Here is a 16,878-nt window from a genome sequence, read left to right on the forward strand (position 1 = left end):
TCAGAATTTGTTTGTAGAGGAAAGGGGATAGATTTGAGACGTCAGGTTTGGTTAGACCCAAGACGTTTAATCTAGCATAAACTAATAAATTTGTGACAAACAAAACAAAAAACATCTTGGGCATTAGGACCCAGTGGAAGTGCCTCATTCAGACTCTGGGTTAACTTCTCTTAGTGACGTAAACTAGCAGCCCAGGCTCATTCTCTAGCCCCCCCCACATCTCTCTCCCTCTCGCTCCTTTTCTCCCCCTTTCTCCTCCCCCTCCCTTCTCCCTCTCCCCTCTCCCTCTCTTTCTCTACCCCCTCCCTTTCTCTCTCTTCTCTCTCTCAGCTCCCTAACATTAAAGAGAAAATGCTGCTATCTGTGACTTCCAGGCCTGGGATTCCGACTTTTGGCTATAACAAGAACAACAAGAAGGTAGGGAAAAGCGCTTTTTCAGAATCCAGTTACTTCCTTTTCTGGGAATCTGGGAGTGCCCTTGGCTTTAACATTCTCCTTTAAGAAGGGAACGGGAGATTCTGTCTCCTTTCAACGTCTTTCCCTTTCCCCTCCACTTCTTTCGGCATCTCTTCTCACCTGGTTCTGGAGTTTCAGGAATTTACAGTCCCTGTAAACTAGACCTGAAAACGCAAGGAAATTCAAAACAAATCCAGCTTGCAAGTTTGTATCTTTGCGAAATGAAGTTAGTTTGACTTCCTGCTGATGTACCCGGTCTCCACAGGGATAATATGTCATCTCACACTCTGTTCCCTCTTCCCGTGTGCAGCTCCCCCCTCCAAGGTTATTTTATTCTTGTGATTAACTGTTTCCATTCTCCCCACCCCCACCTTCTTCCTCCCCTTACCTCCCCATTATTGGGTAGTAGCTGAAATATAGTCAGTGAAATCACAACAGTTTCATATCTAGAGCAGATAGAGACCATCCCCACCCAGCCCGATGGGAAAAAGTCTTAAGAGAGGACAAACCTTGGAGTTAAGGCAGAAATATCTCTGATTCTTTGGGGTTTGCCGCTGAAATGGTGCTCAGAGCTCTTCGGATAGTCTGGCTCAGTCTGGATCCTTGGAGTTTTTAGGATTAACCCATAGCTGCCAGAAGTTGTGCTGTGCTTGGGCACATGGGCATTCTGGGGGAGAGGTGGACAATTATGCCCACATTTGCCAGAGAATATCCTAGGCAGTTTCTTGGCATTTCAGGGCACACAGTGCTAATTAGGACAAACTTTATGCTGTAGCTGGAAGACCTTTACCTCCTTTCTAGACACTAGTTACTCTTTAAAGAAAATAGTTACTATAGATATTTAGGGATATCTTTTGCTCATCTAGTGTCTTGTTGAGGGTGGGGAAGGATTTCTGCTTCTTCCTCAGATAACTGAAGAGATCATTACAGGTGTGTTTAAACACAAGCGTCTATATCAAGGCAGTGGGTAATTGTTTAAACCTGGACCGCTTAGTTTATGGTTAGTAGTTTACATGGTATTTATTTTGTTCATACTTAAGCAATGTGGGTTCATACATAATTGTTGGTCATCAATAGTTTTATTTACACATATACACATATGTGTGTGTGTATATGTATATATATTTATATATATACATATTCACACACACACACATGTTGTTGTTGTTAAGACTTCGAGTCGGTTCCGACCCATAGCGATCCTGTATAGGGTTTCCGAGGAGCAGCTGGTGAGCTTGAACTGCCAACCTTGCAGTTCAAAGGGCTTTGCAGTCTGGCACATGTAACTCACAGCGCCATACCAGGACTTATATATATATATATATATCCCCCTCTCTTTGTGTTTGTGTGTGTATATACAATGAGAGGGCTTCAAAAACCCTCTCTTTTTGAAATCTTTCAATTCTATTTTTTCACAAACTTTTGACGCTCCTTTGTATGTATGTGTGTGTTGTTGTTGTTATGTGCTGTGGAGTCGGTTCCGACTCATAGCGACCCTGTACAGGGTTTCCGAGGCTGTAAATCTTTACGGGAGCAGAAAGTCTCAACTTTCTCCCACGGAACAGCTGGTAGTTTCGAACTGCTGACTTTGTGGTTTGCAGCCCGATTCTTAACCACTACGCTACCAGAGCTCCTTGTATGTGTGTGCACATATATATAAATATATATGGAATCCAGGTGTGGCACTGCAGGGTAACGTGCTGGACTTTAAGATCAGTTTGAACTGCAAGGTTGGTGGTTCAAACCCACCAACTGCTCCTCAGAAGCTCTATATAGGGTTGCTATGGGTCAGAACTGACCTAACAGCACTTAACAACAACAACATATATATGATATTTAACAAGGGAGTATAAAATGTGTCTTTATTCTCTTCAATCTTATTTAGATTGAACTTTATATGAAAGTTTTCTTTTTTGACACCTCTTCTTTTGCTCCGAATCACTCAAGTTACCTAGAACCTATTAAAATTAGTTCTAAAAATTAATTTTTTTCTCATTAGGGACTTCATGTATATGTATGTAAAATCTTCTGTTTTCACAGTTCTTTACCCTCCTTGGGTAACATTTAACTGTTCAACTTAATAGCAAAGGAGCTCTGGTAGAGTAGTGGTTACTAGTTACTTGGTGAGCAGTTTGAAACTACCAGCTGTTTCGCTAGAGAAATATGAGGATTTCTGTGCCCGTAAGGAGCTCTGGTAGAGTGGTGGTGGTTATGTACCTGTGGCGTCGGTTCCAACTCATAGTGAACCCTGTACAGTATTAGGGCTTCTAAGGCTATAAATGTTTACGGGAGCAGAAAGCCTCATCTTTCTCCCACGTAGCAGCTGGTAGTTTCAAACTGCTGACCTTGAGGTTTGCAGCCCGATTCGTAATCACTACGCTACCAGAGCTCCTTAGTTAGCTTCTTTTACTGACTATTTACCATGTAGCAGCACTATGCATTCCCCTTTACAAACCTTAGGCCATTCATTAAAAAAATTTTTTTTTTTTAATTTGAGGTTTTTATTTTTAATAATAACCCTTGTTATGCTAATTTTACTGGTAGCTTAGTGGTTACCAATTGGGCTACTAACCTCAGGGTCAGCAGTTGGAAACTACCAGCTGTTCCGCGGGAGAAAGATGAGGCTTTCTGCTCCCGTAAAGATTTACAGCCTCAGAAACCCTATTCAGGGTGGCTATGAGTTGGAACCACCACCAAGGCACATCACCACCACTCTTACTAAGATTTACAGCCTCAGAAGCCCTATACAGGGTCTGTATGAGTTGGAACTACTCCATGGCACGTAACCACCACTTAATAACAACAACCTCTAAATCTAGGATCAGATAGAGGGCAAGGGAAATGGTTGTAGATTTGGATTCAAAACTCTTATCACCTTCCAATCATTTGTAAAGTTTGGGAAGCAATTCAGGAAACATTCAGACCACTGGGAGAGGAAGTGAATAGGTAATTACTGATCCTTTGGGTTCTTACAGGTTGATGTTGTGATGATATGTAATGATGTGCTTCGCTCGTTCTGTGGGTGTGTCCATGACTTGTATGCATGTCAGTATTGGTATATTTAAACAAACACTACACTGCACTTGTCTTTATGCAGGTGTTCACATGTAGAGCTTCATGTGCTCATTTCTCTGATTTGGGAAGAGTGTTTTGAATGCATTTTCTCACTACTAAAAATAATCATCTACCTATTTTTATGCCCCAGGTTACATTGAAAAGATAACTGTTAGTTTTTAATAATAAATGTAAGGCATGCTCATTTAAAAAAAAATAAGCATTAAGGAATATATAAAATAAAAAGTCAAATCTTTCTTTCATGTCCTGTGGCTCTTCACTTACATCCCATTCTTTAAGGAAGATAACTGTTAACAGTTTGGTGCATGTATTCTTCCAGACTTTCTTCTTTGCTAAGGCTAAGTTTTCATTTTGATAGTGGCTTAGTTTCCAATTCTATTAAGAACTGTTTTACAAGTAGAAAAAAAAAAAATCCAATAAAATTCCTGAACCTCTCCAAAACATTTAAAAAACTGAAATAATATACAGTTAAATTCTAAATTTCTGAAAAAGTACAAATTATAAGTACCTGCTGTTGGAAATGAGAGAATTTTTATATCAAAACTTTCTGTTGTAGTTATTACTTGTAGTTTGTGTAATAAAAGTGAAATTTTCAGTGACCTTTGTTTGAAAAGTTCCTATTTATATACCACTAGAGTTTGTGACTTGATTATTTGAAATTGCATTTTTATTTATTTGACCTTAAAAATTAGGATTATTATATTTTGAAAAATATTTGTATGCATCACTTTTCAGGGATGGTGTTTCTATGGAACCCATGATAATCGTAGTTTCCTTATTCAGTTATTATTTTGTGGGGGCAGGTAGTAAATTTAGGAATGCAGTCCACACATGTATGCTGTCTAATAAAGGCAGATTCTTTCTTAAGCTGTAGTATTGAATTTTCATTCCTTTCTTTGGAATTAAAATAGTCACAGAGGATTTGGGGAATGTGGGTTTCACAGAGGGATTCTGCAAAATCATTTAATAGTACATTTTTTACACATGTTTCAATGGGTTCAAACTACTCTCTCTTTTTTTTAAGGCTAAAATAAAAAGATCAGAGTTTTAGAGTCTCAACTCTTTTTTTCAGTGTTTGAAGGAGTTACCTCAATAGAGAGATTGGAGGAGTAGAGGTGAGCTAGAAAGAGGAAATGTTTGGGGCTGAAGGAATTTCAGACTTGTAAGGGACCTAGCCACGCCCTCACTGACATCACCTCCCTGGCATGTGTTATTATAATTTAACTCCTCATAGCATCAACAACCATTTCCTTTGGAAAAAGAGGAAAAGCCGCTCTATTTAATTTGGTTTCCTCTTTATAGCTCTTAGGAACCCTATACAGGGTTGCTATGAATTGGAACCAACTTGACAGCGTTTAGCAGCAACAATGTATTTTGCATAAATTTCTCTTTCTTCCTGATATTAATATATTAAAGATCTGTGAGGGGAGAAAGGTAATGGAGAAAGTAAGTAAGGCAGACTGGTGAGTATTGCCAGATCCTCACTCTTTGAGAAACTTGTGTTACCTGAGATTTTCAAGTGTTTACTTTTTGACAGAAAAAAGTGAAATTATTGCTGTAATTGTTTATACGTCTAACCAGGAGAGAGAATTTTTCTGTGTGTGTGTTTACTACATTTCCATCTAGTTTCTATCAAATCAAATTTAATAGAACTGTTGTTGTTAAGTGTCATCTAGTGGGTTCTGACTCTTAATGACCATATTCTGAGGTGCAGCTGGTGAGTTTGAACTGCCGACCTTGTGTTTAGCAGTCCAGTACGTAACCCTAGCACCACACTAGAACTGAGAACTTAAAAAACAAAAACCTTTTAGGTTTAACATCTCTTGACTAGCAGCTATTAGTAGCTCTGTTATTAGTAGTAAAGTTAACTCACTTGGTTAAAGTTTAGTGGTAATTGCTTTCTAGTTGATCCCTCCTTTTAATTTTTAGCATGTGGTGCTGTAGGATAAGCACTGGACTGCCAGCCACAAGGTTGGTAGTTCCAATCAGCAGCTGCTCTGCAGGAGAAAGCTGAGGCTTTCTGTTCCCATAAAGATTTTATGTGAAAGTTGGGCAATGAATAAGGAAGACGGTAGAAGAATTAATGCATCTGAGTTATGGTGTTGGAGAAGAATATTAAAAGTACCTTCGACTGCCACAAAAACAAACAAACCAGTGTTGGAAGAGATACAGTCAGAATGCTCCTTGGAAGTCAGGGTGGCCAGGCTTCGACTCTCATATTTTGGACATATCAGGAGGGACCAGTCCCTAGAGACGGTCATTATGCTTGGTAGAGTGGAGTGTCGGTGAAAATGAGGAAGACCTCCAACAAATGGAATGGCACAGTGGCAGCATCAATGTGTGGCAGAGTAACAAGGACTGTGAAAATGGACCAGGACCGGGCAGTGTTTTCTTTTGCATAGGGTCACTATGAGTTGGAACCCACTCGAAAGCACCTAAAACAGCAAATCTTGGGGGTAGGGTGCGGTGGGTAGGAGTAAGGAATGAAGGTTAAGGTTAGGGTTGTTGTTAAATGCTGTTGAACTGGTTTTTACTCATAGCGACCCTATGCACAACAGAGCACACAATATAACAGGTAGCAGGGTTCAGGTTAAGACTAAGGTTAGTGTTAAGGGTTAGTCCCATAAAGATTTACAGTCTCAGAAAACCTATACAGGGTTGCTGTGAGTTGAAATCAATTCCATGGCAGTGGGGCTTAGGTGGGGCAATAGTTAAGTTGAAGGTTGGTGGCTTGAACCTACCCAGCTGCTCCATGGAGAAAGACCAGGTGACCTGCTTCTGTAAAGATGACAGCCAAGAAAACCCTGCTGGGCAATTTTCTGTCACAAGAAGTTGCTATGTGTTAAAAATCAACTCTTAAGCACCTAACAGTACTCTGCTTCCCCTCGGTTGTGTTTCCTGTTGTTGTTGTTAAGTGTTGTTGAGTTGGTTGCAACTCATAATCATCCTATATAGGTTGTTTTATTTTTTCCAGTGTTGTTGTGGGTTTTTTTTTTTTTTAATGTTTTATTGTGAACTATGTGATAGTTTACATGGGAGAACATTAGCTTTACATTCATCCTATCGTATATCGTTTCATTGCCATGGTTACAATCCCCTCCATGCATCATCAACCAACCAAAGGGTATACCCTGCAAGCCTGCCCCCTGGTCTTCAGCACACAGCCCGTCTCCCTCTCTGGATCTAGAGTCCCCAGCTGCTCACTCTCTCAACCTGTATAGGGTTTTTGAGAAGTGGTTGATGGGTTTGAATCTTTTGGTTAGCAGTCCAGTGCTTATCCTACAGTACCACACCAGGACCCCATTGTCGTTGTTAGGTGCCATCAAGTTGGTACCAACTCATAGCAACCTTATGCACAGCAGAACGAATCACTGCCTGATCCTGGGCCAACCTCACTATAGTTGCCACGCTTAAGCCCACTGATGCTGCCACTTTGCCAGTCTATCTCACTGAGGATCTTCCTCCCAGGATATACTCTTTGATTATTTGCATTTCACATTCTATAGGGAAATATGCAGTAATAAAAAAATATATAGACAAAAAAACAAAACAACCCAACAACAAGGGAAAATACACTTTAGAATAAGAGGTTTATAGGAAGTAAGACAGGAGCTCTGGTAGCGTAGTGGTTATGAATCGGGCTGCAACCTGCAAGGTCAGCAGTTCGAAACTACCAGCTGTTCCACTGGAGAAAGATGAGGCTTTCTGCTCTTGTAAAGATTTACAGCCTCGGAAACCCTGTATAGGGTCACTATGGGTTGGAACCAACTCCATGGCATATAACCACCGCCACCACCACCAGGAAGTAAGAAGATGTGCAAACCACAGAGTTGTATGCTGTAAGATAAGGACTAAAGCCTAGCCATTGATTTGGGCAGTATAGAGGTAGTTGTTGATAATGACAAGCAATGTCAGAGAAGCAAAAGCAAGGTTGGAATGGTGAGAAGAGTGAAAGGGATGGGGATAAAAGTGAATAAAAGGCAAGGAAGTAAAGAGTCTATGCACAGATAGACAAATCTTTTAAGAACTTTGATTATGATGGAGAGCAGAACCCAAATAAAAATGGACAAAGATCTGATAGATATTTCTCTAAAAAAGATATATAAATAACAACAAAAGATGCTCAGTATCATTGGCCAGCAAGGAAATGAAAACCAAAACTATATTGCAATACCGCTTCACACTCACTAGGATGGCTTAAAAAAAAAAAGATAAAAGTAGAGTAATTAGAACGGTCATATTCTGTTTTTTGTTTTTTCTTTTCTTTATGTGCCCTTTCTGGATTCTCATACTCTGTTGATGGAAATATAAAGGGTGCATTTACTTTGGAAAAATGTTTGGCGGTTTTTCAGAAGATTAAATATGGAGTTGCCATATGATCCAGCAGTTCTACTCCTAGGTATAGACCCAAGAGAAATGAAGACATGTCAACACAAAAACTTGTACATGAATGTACATAGCTGCATTATTTTTAATAACCAAAAATTGAAAGCAACCCAAATGTCTTTCAACTGATAAAGAGATAAATACACTGTATTATTTGGCAATAAAAAGGCATGAAATAATGATACATATGACAAAGTGGATGAACCTTGAAAACCTGCTCAGTGTAGGAAGCTAGTCACAAAGGACCACATATTGTCTGATTCCATTTGTATTAAATATCTAGAATAGGTAGGTCTAGTGTGGTGCTGTAGGGTCAGCACTGGATTGTGAACCACAAGGTTGGCAGTTCAAACCCACCACTGTTCCTTGAAAACCCTGTATAGGGTCACTATGAGTTGGAATGAACTTACTACCAACATAGAGACAGAAAGTAGGTTAGTAGTTGCCTAGCCCTGGTGTGGGATCCTGGTCTGACACTGTAGGATAAGCACTGGACTGTCAGCTGAAGATTGGTGATTCAAACCCACAAGTTGCTCCTAGGAAACCCTATAGAGGATCTCCATGAGTTGAAACCAACTTGATGGCACTTAACAACAAGAACCTGGTATGGCACTGTAGGATAAGCACTGGTCTGTTAACAGCAATGTTGGTGGTTCAAACCCACCAATTGCTCCTTGGAAACCCTATACAGGTTTGCTATGAGGTGGAACTGACTCAATGGCACTTAACAACAACAACGATCCTTTCAAGGAGTCTTGGTGTGGTGCTGTAGAATAAGCACTGGACTGCTAACTGAAAGGTCTGTGGTTCAAACCCACCAGCCACTCCATGGAAACATTATACAGTGTTGCTATGAATTAGTTCCAACTCAACAGCACTTAACAACAACAAATCCTTTTACTGTAATTTTTTTTTTCACTTCTTTCCTTTCTATTTTTCAATTTGTCTTTCTTATTTAGTATTTCCTTTCTCTTCAAAATTGTTGTTGCAGAGTTGTGTACATAACAGCATTTACCTGTAACCTTTTAACCCTTGCATTCTTCCTTGTGTCTTCACCTGTCTTCATCATTCTTTTGTCAACCTCTCTCCTGTTGTATATTACCTTCCCCATTACCTGAGTTAACATGTATCTAGTCTCTAGTCAATGAATTACTCTCCCTTCCCTCCACCCCTGTTAACCATCAAAGATGTTTCTTTTAGCAAGGAAACCTTTTCTTGAGTTTTTACAGTAGTGATCTCATACAATATATGTCCTTTTGTGATTGACTAATTTCATTTAGCATAATGTCCTCCTGGTTCATCCATGGTTATGAGGTGTTTTGCAGATTCATCATTATTCTTCAATATCATTGTGTGTATGTACCAAAGTTTGTTTATCCATTTTTCCATTGTTGAGCATTTAGGTTGCCTCCATCTTTTTGTTATTGCAATAGTGCTGTGATGAAAATGGGTGAGCCTATATCTACTCAGGTCATGACTCTTATTTCTTGGGGATATATACAAGTAGAGGGATTGCTGGGTCATACAGTATTTCTATTTCCAGCTTTTTGAGGAAACATTGTACCATTTTCCACAGTGGTTGCACCATTTTACAGTCTTACCAGAAGTGCAGGAGGGTTATCAGTTTCTTTGCACCCTCTCTAGCATTTGTTTTTCTGTTGTTTTTTTTTAACTTTGCTATTAATGCTAGAGTGAGATGGTGTCGCATTGTTGTTTGGATTTGTATCTCTATAATGGCTAATGGGTCATGGTGTGGCTCTGTGGGTTAATGCTCCAGCCTGTAAAGCCATTTGAACTGCAAGGTCGGTGGTTCAAACTCAACAGCTGCTCCTTGGAAACCCTATACATGGTCACGATGGGTCGGAATCGACTCGACGGCACTTATCAACAACATTGGCTAATGGAGCCCTGGTGTGGCGCTGTAGGATAAGCACTGGACCTAAAGGTTGGTTTGACCTGCAAAATGGTGGTTCAAACTTACTAGCCGCTCCTTGGAAATCCTTTGTAGGGTTGCTATGAGTCAGAAATAACTGGATGGCATTTAACAACAACAACAATGGCTAATGGGAAACCAAGTGTGGCGCTGCAAGATAATGCTGAACTGCAAGGTCAGTTTGAATTGCAAGGTGGGTAGTTCAAACCCAACAGCCGCTCCTCAGAAACTCTACAGAGTCCCTATGAGTTGAACCGACTCTATGGCACTTAACAACAGCAACAATGGCTAATGGGACTCCTGGTGTAGCACTGAACTTGGAACCACAAGGTAGGCAGTTCAAACCCACCAGCTGTTTCTTGGAAACCCTATACAGGGTCCCTGTGAGTTGAAACTGACGCAATAACACTTAACAGCAACAAAACAACAATAGCTAATGATCGTGAACTTTTCTTCATATATTTGTTGCCACCTGACTGTCTTCTTTGGTGTAGTGTCTGTTCATATTCTTTGCCCATTTTTAAATTGAGATATTTGTTTTTTTTCTTGTGGAAGTGTTGAAGTTTTCTATACATTTTAAGAGAGTAGTAGTTCCTTGTCCGATATGTCATTACCAAAATTTTTTTGTCCCAATCTGTGGGTTCTTTTTTTACTCTTTTGGTGAAATCTTTTGATGCACATAGTATCTAATTTTTAGGAGGTCCCAGCCATTTATTTTGTCTTCTGCTTTTTGTGTGTTTTTAGTTATGTTTGATAGTGTATTTATGCTGTATATCAAAGTCTTTATAGTTCTAGGTTTCACATTTAGGTCTTTAACCCACATGGAGTTTGTTTTTGTATATGGATCTTGTTTCGTTTTCATGCAAATATATATCCAGTTTTGCGAGCACCATCTGTTGAAGATACTATCTCATCTCCATTTAATGCGTTTTGACACTTTGTCAAAGTTCAGATGACTGTAGGTGGATGGATTTACTTCTGGATTTCAATTCCGTTCCATTGATTAATTTACCATTTGTTGTACTAGTACTAGGCTGTTTTGACCACTGTGAGATCAGGAAGTGAGAGACCTCCAACTTTCTTCTTTACTGTAATGTTTTGCTTATCCAGGGTCTCTTTCCTTTCCATATAGTTAGTGATCAGTTTTCCATCTCTTTAAAGAATAATGTTGGAACCAAAATTGGGTTTGCATTTGCATTTATAGATGGCTTTGGGTATTGTTGACGCTTTCACAATGTTAAGTCTTCTATTCATGAGTGTGATATAGTCTTCCATTTTTGTAAGTCTCTTTTGGTTTCTTGTAGTAGTGATTTGTAGTTTTCTTTGTATGTTGTTAAGTGCTGTCAAGTCGGTTCTGACTCGTGAAGACCCTGTATAGGGTTTCCGAGGAGTGGCTGTTAAGTTTGAACCGTTTCTTTGTATAGGTTCCATGAACTTTTTGAAGCCCCATCCTGAAGTATGGAGTTAGATAAATCTTACTTTAAATATGGCTTTTGTTATTAGCTTTGTGATCTAGTTTTTTAGGCTTTCTGACCCTGAGTTCTTTGACTTAAAGTGATGATATACTTTTAGGATTATTTTGAGGAACAGTCATGTTTATAATTCTAAATCAGCACATATACACAACCTGTTATATCTTTTATTTAAAAAGAACAAACAAAAAACCAAGAACTCTCTTGATGTTACTTCGTTTTCTTGCTGCTTCCTTATATAATAAAATGCCTCAAAAGTTGTAAATATTGCTGTCTCCAATTTTTTCCTCCCATTTTAATCTTTTATATACTGTTTGAATTATTTGATAATACAAAAGAGCACATGTAGTAATGAAGCATAATAATAAGGAACCACTGTGAGCCCACCAACTCAAGAACTAGAATTATTACCGATAACTTGTGTATACATATGAGTTTCTCCCCATCCCATCCCCTACTTTCCCTTTAGAGGTAACCATTATCCTAAAATTTGTATTTATCATTCTACTTTTTGAAAAAGCCTAATTTTAAAATCATAAATGTTATATATTCTTAAACAATATAGTGTTTAATGTGTTTTGTGCTAAGTACATTATGTATGTATTATTTAATTGAATCCTTACAACTTTGTTATTTTTATCCCCATTTTGCAGATGAGGAAAATGAGGTACAGAGAGTTTAATATGTTGCTCGAGATCACACTGCTAGTGAATGGCCCAGCTGGGATTTGAACCCAGGTAGTCTGGCTTTGAGTCTGTGCTCTTTACCACCACCATGTTAACTTATTATTACATAGTCTTCTGGGATTTTTTTTTTTTTTCTTTTTCATTCAGTATTACATTTTCACAATCCATTCATGTTGCACATAGCTGTGGTTCATTCATTTTTGAGTGCTGTATAAGATTCATCTTGTGAATTTCTTTTACCATGTTTTATCAACTCTCCTGCCATTGGAATTTCGGATTAGTCCCAGTTTCTTTCTTTCATTTTTTGTTATTCTTAATGCTGCTCTGAATATTTTTATATATGTAATACACTTGTATAAAAGTTTCTCTTGAGTTTATACCTAGGAATGGATTGCTATATCATTAGGTATGTGAATATTCAGCTTTAAGAGATAATGCTAATCCAAACCATAGGCTCTGAGGATCAGACTTTAGCCACCTAGCAGACATAGCAAACTGTCCCTCATCTGATTATTCAGTTATGCTTGTTAGTAATCGCATACATGAGCCCTGGATATCCACAGATAAATGTAAAAACCTTCCCTAAAAGCCGAGACTGTAAATTCCAAAAAGGCAAAGTTTTTGCCCTCCCAAACAAACAAACAAAAAATGCTAAAAAGGATAGAGAGAAACACTGTTAACTGATGATGTATGAAGGGGATTATAATCAATGTAATGAAACAAGTCATATGAATGGTTGAATGTGAAACTGATGATGTGCCCTGTAAACTTTCACTCAATCCACAATAAAAACCTTTAAAAAAATAAATTAAAAAAAAAAAAGAGAGATAATGCTAAATTGATTTTCAAAGTGTTATGCCAAATTTTTTTTTTGTCAACACTGTATAAAATTTCTTGTAGCTTCACATCCTATCCAATTGTTAATAATATCAGGTTCCTCAGTTTCTGTCTTTTTAAAAATTTTGCTGTTGTAAAATATATATAACAAATTTGACATTTTAACCATTTTTAAGTGTACAATTCATTGACATCAATTACATTCACCATGTTGTGCAACCATGACCATTTCTTTCCAAATGGTTTTCATTACGCAAACAGAAATGTAGTGCCCTTTAAACAATAATACCCCATTCCCCTCTCCCTCCAGCCCTTGGTAACCACTAGCAAATTTCTGTCTCTATGCATTTGACTATTGAAGATATTTTATGTAAGTGGAATCATATAGTATTTGTTCTTTTGCATCTGGCTTATTTCATTTTGTATGATGTTTTCAAGGTTTGTACATGTTTCAGTATATATCAGAACTTTATTTCTCTGAATGGCTGAATAATAATCAATTGTATGGATATACCACATTTTATTTATCCATTCATTTATGTTACTTCTGTCTTTTGGCTGTTATGAATAATGCTGCGTTGAAAACTTGTTTGTTTGGGTTCCTGCTTTCGGTTCTTTTGGCTAAATACCCAAGAGTGGAATTGTTGGATCCTATGGTAATTCTGTGTTTAACTTTTTGAGTAACCACCAGTCTGCCCTTCCTCAAGGACTATACCATTTTATATTCTCACCAGCAGTGCAGGAGGGTTTCAGTTTCTCTATACCCTTACAATACTAGAATGGCTGTTTTCTGATAACAGCTCTCCCAGTGTTCTTGTTTTCTCATTATGGTTTTGATTTGCATTTCCCTAGTCACTCCTCGGAAACCCTATATAGGGTCTCTATGGGTCGGCACCAGAACCTACTTGACAGGCACTTAACAAAAACAATGACTAATGGGAGCCCTGGTGTAGTGCTGTGGGTTAATGTGCCAGACTGCAAAGCTGTTTGAACTGCAAGGTTGGCAGTTCAAGCTCACCAGCTATTCCTCGGAAACCCTGTACAGGGTTGCTATGGGTCGGAATCGACTCGACGGCACGTCACAACAACAACAATGACTAATAAGACCTGGTGTAGTGCTGTAGGTTAATGTGCTGGACTACAAAGTCCATTTTAGCCTCTAGGTCAGCGATTCAAGCTCACCAGCGGCTCCTTGGAAACCCTATACAGGGTTGCTATGGGTCAGAACTGACTCGATGACATGCTATAACAACAACAAAGACTAATGGGAATCCTGGTGTGGTGCTGTAGGACAGGCACTAGACTGCTAACCTAGCCATAAAGTCAGACTTTCAAACCCACCAGCTGCTCCTTGGGAACCCTATGCAGGGTTGCTATTAGTCAGAACTGACTCAACAGTACTTGACAATAACAATAATGATTTTGAGTATCTTTTCATGTGTGTTTTGGCCAGTTGTATATATTCTTTGCCCATTTAAAAATTGGGTTGTTTGTCTTTTGTTGCTGAGTTGTAGGAGTTCTTATATATGCTAGGTATTAAACCCTTATCAGAGTCCTGGTGTGGCACTGTGGGTTAATGCGCTGGATTGCAAAGTTGGTTTGATCCTCCAGGTTGGTGGTTCAAGCTCACCAGCCTCTCCTCAGAAACTGTCCAGAGTTGCTATGGGTCGGAACCGACTTGGCAGCACTTAACAACAAACTCTTATCAGATATATGGTTACCAAATATTTCCCCCATTCTGTATGCTGTGGTTACCAAATATTTCCCCCATTCTGTATGCTGTGGTTACCAAATATTTCCCCCATTCTCTATGCTGTCTCTTCACTTTCTTGATAATCTTTGAATGCACAAAACTTTTTAATTTTTATGAAGTCTAATTTTTTTTTCTTTTGGTTGGTCATGTTTTTTGATATCATATCTAAGAATCTATTGTAAAAAACAAGGCTTGAAACTTTACCCTTTCATTTTCTTCTAAGAATACTACGTTTGTATCATTGATCTGTTTGAGTGAATTATTTTTTTTTTAAATTGTGAATTGAGTGAAGTTTTACAGAGTATATCATCAGTTTTATAGTCAACAAATCATACACTTGGTTTCCTCTCAATGATTACATTCCCCTTAATGTAACACGTTACTCCTTTTCCCCTCCCCCCTGTTTTACCTGTTTTCTTTCCTCCTTCTTTCCTAATCCTTCTGAATTTTATCCTCAGGTAAATGCAACCCTATTGATCTTGAATGGTTAACCATCCTATGTTGTTCATACCTCACTAGTGTTGTTGTCCCCCAATATATACTTATTTATTCTTGGCATTGCTTGGCTAAAATTTGAGCCATGGAGGTGAGTTCAGTTCTAGCCTGAAGAGTGACCAAGGACCATAGTATCAGGCTTCCACAAGTTTCCACAGTAAACCCGGCCTTTTGTTTTTTTTAAATGATTTTGAATTTTGTTCCACATTTTCTTCCTTAGTTAATTTTTATATATGTCATGAAATATGGGCCTAATTTTGTTCTTTTACATATGGGGATCCAATTGTCCCAAGACCATTTGTTTAAGGAACTTCCTCATTGAATAGATTGGCACCCTTGTCCAAAATCAACTGACCATAGATGTGTGGGTTTTTTTCTGGACTCTCAATTCTGTTCCAGGTCTGTATGTTTCCCCTTATACTACTATCACACTGTTTGTTTGGTAGTTTTCCAGTATATTTTAAAATTTGGAAGTGTGGGGCCACCTACTTTGTGTTCTTGTGTTTCAAGATTACTTTGGTTATTTGGGATTTCTTGAAGTTACATTTAAATTTAAGAATTGACTCTTGTTTCTGAAGAAAAGACTGCTGGAATTTTGATAGGGATTATGTTGAATCTGTAGTTCACTTAGGGTAGTATTGACATTTTAGCTATATTAAGTTTTCTAACTCATGAACTCCAAGTGTCTTTCCATTTATTTAGGCCTTTAATCTTTTCCAGCAATGTTTTATAGTCTCTCATCCTGTAAGTCTTTTCACCTCCCTGGCTAAATTTATTCTTAGGTATTTTGATCTTATAGATGCTATTGTAAATGGGATTGTTTTCTTTATCTCCTTTTCAGATTGTTCAATGTCAGTATTTAAAAACACAATTGATTTTTGTATGTTGATCTTGTACCCTGCAGCTGTTCTGAAATCTTTCATTAGATCTTGCAGTTTTCTTATAGATTCTTTGAGATTTTCTATATATAGGAATCAAATTATCTGTAAATAAGATAGTGTTACTTCATCCTTTCCAATTTGGATGCCTCTTTATTATCATTATTATTTTCTTACTTAATTGCTGTGTCTAAACCTTCCAGTACAGTATTAAATAACAGCAGTGAGAAAGGACGTCCTTGCCTTGTTCCTAATCTTAGGGAGAAAGCTTTCAGTCTTTCCTCATTGAGTGCAATGTGAGTTGTGGGTTTTTCATAAATGTCCTTTATCAAATTAAGGATTTTCCTTTCTATTACTAGTTTCCTAAGTGTTTTTTGTTTGTTTTTTTAATCATGAAAGGGCATTGGATTTAGTCAAATGCCTTTTCTGTGTCAATTGTCTCTCATTCTCTCTCTTAAACCTAATCTAATTAGGTGTTGATTCCTAGCACTCCTTCCAAACTGCTCTTACCAAGGTCTGCAATGCTCAGTTTTCAGCCAAACAATATAGTTGTTATGTGCTGTCTAGTCAGTTTCAACTCATAGGAACGGCTGGGTTTTTTTAAGTGTTGCGATCACATTTTTCGCCTCCTCATCCAGGACCTTCTAATGTGATGCCTTTCAAAGAAGTTGGTAGTGGTAACCATCTAGTTCTTCTGGTCTCAGGGTCATGGAGGTTGAGGTTCCTGTGGTTTGTTAATCCATTGGGATAACTGTTTTCATGCATTTTCTTTGTTCTAGATGAGGCGACTAATAGTTGCATCTATAGACTTTTCTGAGCTATAATCTTTTCTCTCTTTTTTTAGTGTTAGGGTTATGGTTAGGACTGGTGTTAGGGGTAGGGGTTGGACTAGGGCTAGGAGTAAGAC

At 38.2% G+C, this 16,878-nt stretch overlaps 1 protein-coding gene across 1 annotated transcript in view; it reads left to right on the forward strand.

Moving 5' to 3' along the window:
- Positions 1 to 288: 288 nt before the first annotated feature.
- RBMS2 (RNA binding motif, single stranded interacting protein 2) overlaps positions 289 to 16,878 on the forward strand; it is a 117,304-nt gene continuing 100,714 nt past the window's right edge. The window contains exon 1 of the mRNA XM_006859445.1: positions 289 to 417. Within this exon, the coding sequence (XP_006859507.1) occupies positions 352 to 417 (66 nt within the window). The 5' untranslated portion in view covers positions 289 to 351. The remainder of the gene's footprint in view (positions 418 to 16,878) is intronic.

Source organism: Chrysochloris asiatica, unplaced genomic scaffold, assembly GCF_000296735.1.
Source record: "Chrysochloris asiatica unplaced genomic scaffold, ChrAsi1.0 scaffold00033, whole genome shotgun sequence".
Taxonomy (NCBI): domain Eukaryota; kingdom Metazoa; phylum Chordata; class Mammalia; order Afrosoricida; family Chrysochloridae; genus Chrysochloris; species Chrysochloris asiatica.